This window comes from Poecilia reticulata, linkage group LG2, assembly GCF_000633615.1.
Source record: "Poecilia reticulata strain Guanapo linkage group LG2, Guppy_female_1.0+MT, whole genome shotgun sequence".
Classification (NCBI taxonomy): Eukaryota; Metazoa; Chordata; class Actinopteri; order Cyprinodontiformes; family Poeciliidae; genus Poecilia; species Poecilia reticulata.
The window spans coordinates 18,703,663-18,707,551 of NC_024332.1; the positions used below are offsets into that span (position 1 = coordinate 18,703,663).

At 36.0% G+C, this 3,889-nt stretch overlaps 1 protein-coding gene across 1 annotated transcript in view; it reads left to right on the forward strand.

The window, feature by feature from the left end:
* The window catches only part of LOC103480587 (fruit protein pKIWI501-like), a 6,672-nt gene extending 3,287 nt beyond the window's left edge, over window positions 1-3,385 (forward strand). Inside the window, exon 3 of the mRNA XM_017309062.1 lies at window positions 3,296-3,385. Coding sequence (XP_017164551.1) covers window positions 3,296-3,385 — 90 coding nt within the window. The remainder of the gene's footprint in view (window positions 1-3,295) is intronic.
* Window positions 3,386-3,889: the final 504 nt, after the last annotated feature.

The following is a 3,889-nucleotide window of genomic DNA, read 5'->3' on the forward strand; positions in this document are numbered from 1 at the left end:
AAAAGAAAAGAAAAGAAAGAAAGAAAAGTTTTTAGGAACATGTTGAAATCTAAATTGAAACTGAACACAGAAATTCATATTGAATCTAATTAAAATCTTAAAGAAAAAGTTGCTTGATAGGGACATCTGAGATAAAGGAGCGATGTGTATGTAACTTTAAAACTSGGAAAGCGATGGGAAGAAAGGTGGCAAGTTTTAGCTTAAAACCAAATGATTSATTTTTGAAAAAGTTCAACTGAAACACAACTTAATTACAAGCTGTTTCTAACTAATATCGGTGCCTCATTATGCTGAAAAACRTTGTTGTGATGAGGTTTCTCATATTTTAGCTTGTTTGGTGTAAAGCCTTATGAGGAGTTTATTGAAAACGCGTCACACTGACATATCTCCATAACCCATTTGCATCCTGCTCTGCCTCCTGTCCTGAACAATCCTCTCCATATCCAGCAAAATTCACAGGGAGGATGTAACCTCCTGCTGTGACGTAACAACAGCTGTAAAAAGAAAAAAAACTCCCTTCATGTCTGAAAAGCAGCTTGATTTCTATTCTGAAATGCAGGGCAAAAACCTTAAGTTCATATTATAGTTTAAAAACATATCAGCAGGTAATATAAAGATGTTARCGGTGTTTAAAATTACTGTTTAATTTATAAAATCAAACCACTTCTAACTTTAGCTAAGTAGCTAAGTAGCTATGAAGAGGAGAGGCTAAACAGTGAGTTTAGCGTAAAGAAAATAAAGGAAGTGACATTCCCCTGTGGTTTATTGTCACAAGCTATGCTGCTTCTTTAAGCAAACATATATTTTATTGATTTCTCACATATCCATGTGGGTGACAGCAGACGTGTGAACAGGATAAGAGCTAAAAACAGCGACATGAACAGATTTTCCATCAGGTTGACCTCCAAACATAGAAAGGTGAACTGCGTTTGATCGATTCTGCAAACTTACATTATTGGATACAAGTTCCAGAATTCAACACTGAATTTCAATATCCATGTTGGATGAAGTTTAATTGGCTAATGTTGGCCACCAATGTCTACAAAACTAGTTATTTGATTTAAGGAACAATAAATTGTTTAGATTTTTATATCTGGTCAAGTTGGTCTGTGTATTTATTTCAATTAATAGRTGAAATGATGGTTTATATATTTAGATATGACATTAAAATTTGCTTGATAGAGTGAAATATTTAAAATGTGACAAAAAAAAGCAAAAACAGAAGAAATGTGTATGGAGGGAAATTATTGTCAAGAAATAGAACATGATGGTTTACATTTTTTTATTTAAATATTAAAAGTTGCARTAAAAGAAAGCTTAAATGTACAACTTCAACTTTACTCCTGATTTGATTTTTGTCTGTTTTTGTTTCTTCAGGAAAYGGAAAGTTTAATGACTTCACATGTTGGGAAGCTCAAGCTTACGTCTGCTCCTACCCAGTTTAGTAAATTCAGAGGAAGAACAACAAGCTACTTTATWTTTTTACCAGAACGTATGCTTAATTCAGAGTTTTATCCATTGCTTTGTGTCTGTATTTGTCAATTAGGAACAGACTTTTTATACTAAACAATTAGTCCAAAAAGGAAAACAGATAAGTCAATATTTCAGTCAAAACCTTGTATGTTTTTGGTTTTTAGCTTCTGTCAATCRGGATTAGTTTTGTAAATTGATAGACGATGTTGGGTTTGTTTTTATAAAATGGGTGAAGCTCATTTAAAATGCTCCAATCATATCACAGCGACGTTTGATTTAATGGTGTCAGCTGGTTGGGGTAAAACCTCAAATTCTTTCTCCATGTGTTTGATTTTTTTATTTTTATTTTTTAAACCTTTTGAAAAAGAAAAAAACTTCTTAACAATGATTGTATTGTTGTGAATACCAGCATGAGGTAGCATGTAATTACATTGTTATTGCATGTTTGTAAGTACATGTAAAGACCACTGTATGTTCAAGCTTTAAATACGCTTCAAAAAACTATTATATTTGCTGTCAGAATAACATGAGATGCAATAAAAAACGATTAACAAGGTTTTTTTCTCAATCTGTATAAATTAACGCATAGTTTAATATTTATATAACCATGTTATTATGAGTGCTGTTTAGGGGAGTGAAGGTGATTTAATTACAACTTTCAGTTGTTAATCTCGTCATGATTTATAAAGTAAACCTTAAGGGTTTTCCATTAGTTTTAAATATAACAAAGTGAGAAAACCTTCCTGAAAAAGGYTTAGGTTAGGTTTAACTCCTGCAGCTGTTTCTGATATCCTTGATTAGTTAAAACTATACATTGCCCATTAGGAAATAGAGATGACAAATTTTAAATKTAAGTTAAATGCAGTGAATTTAATAAATGGCGTATTTGATGAAACTGCCAAGCAAAACACTAATAGTCCGTTTAACTCAGTTAGAYCAGTAGACCAGGCAGGTCTACCAGACTGTAGACCAGGTTCTGTTTGTTATAAACAGTCAGCTTAAAACTACGAGCGTGTTTGCAAACCTGATCACAAGCCRATCACACTCTTCTGCTAATAAAGCGTATTTGTGCATTGAATATAAATCCTCGCCCTCCTTTTAAAATTACTGCGGATTAACACCCATTTACTGATATATTTACGCTCCCCGGCTGCAAATAGAGCTACTATAAGCCCACTGTGACTTACATGCTGCTGTGTGACTCATTTTCCACTGACCCATACACAATATTTTCCTGACCTTTGCACACAGAGATGAGGATTACAAACTCTAAGGTCTTTATCCTGCTGTTATATTTGCTGACTACTCCACCTATGGATGCATGAATTATCACCACACACACACACACACACACACACATGTTCTCACCACCATTCCTAATATTCAGATGACAGGGACTTCAGTCAACTATTGTTCAAAATGCCACATGGGTTCTCTCAGGCTTTCCGCTGTTCTCCTACCAGGAAAAGTTATGGCTGCAGGAATTAAGAGATTATGGATAAATGTCCATGTGAGCTCTGCTACTCAGAGGAATAGCCCTTATAGCTTTAGTGTGCAGTAAGTATTTAAATAGCTCAGATTAATTTATGGACTCTATACATCATCGGAAAGGATTGTTTTTGTTGTTGTGAGTCAGGGAAACACACTGAATTTCACAGCAGAGATTATAATGCGTAGAACAGAGAGCCATATATTCCTCYTGTTGGGATCACGCCGCTCCGCAGCGATGGAAATCCCCCCCCCTCCCCATAATACCTTCACTGATTGTTAGTGTTGCTGTTTAGATGAAAGTGACTCACTGTTTGTGCTCACCATCTGTCAGTTCAAGCCATTTTCCAGCTTCATGCAGCACCGCCACCTGTTTGCCGGCTCCACTCTGTGTGTTTGTGAGCTCAATTCACCAAAGCTGTGAATCCTCCCACCTAAACCTGGACAGCCTGGCTTACAGCGCCGTCACCGAGTCCGTTCTCAGTCAGCAGGCCGGACTCTGCTACTAGCAACATCACACCCAAAACAAGATTTGGGGAATTGTCTTTTAGTGTGTTTTAATGTACCAACACTTAACACTTATATTGTAGCGTTAACTATTGATCTGACGGCACTCAAGTATACCAGTATTTTCTTTCTGGTATTTCTTGATTTTGGTTGAATGACACTTTTTTTTTACCATTTTGAAGAGAGGATAAAGGAAATGGATCTCAGMGGAAACATCCCTTGTGTTTAATGTGTGTCTCTGCACCAGCAAATTTCTTTCCTCCTGCAGAAGCCCATTTTCATTTAGGCCAGTGGCAGCAGGGAAACACTTAAAACGTGCAGGACAGCGTCGACAGAGTTGACAAGCACCATCCCAGACTTTCTGACAAGTCATAAAAAGTTCAGTGTAAAAATGAGAAATGCTTTTGTTGCAATCAGCGGT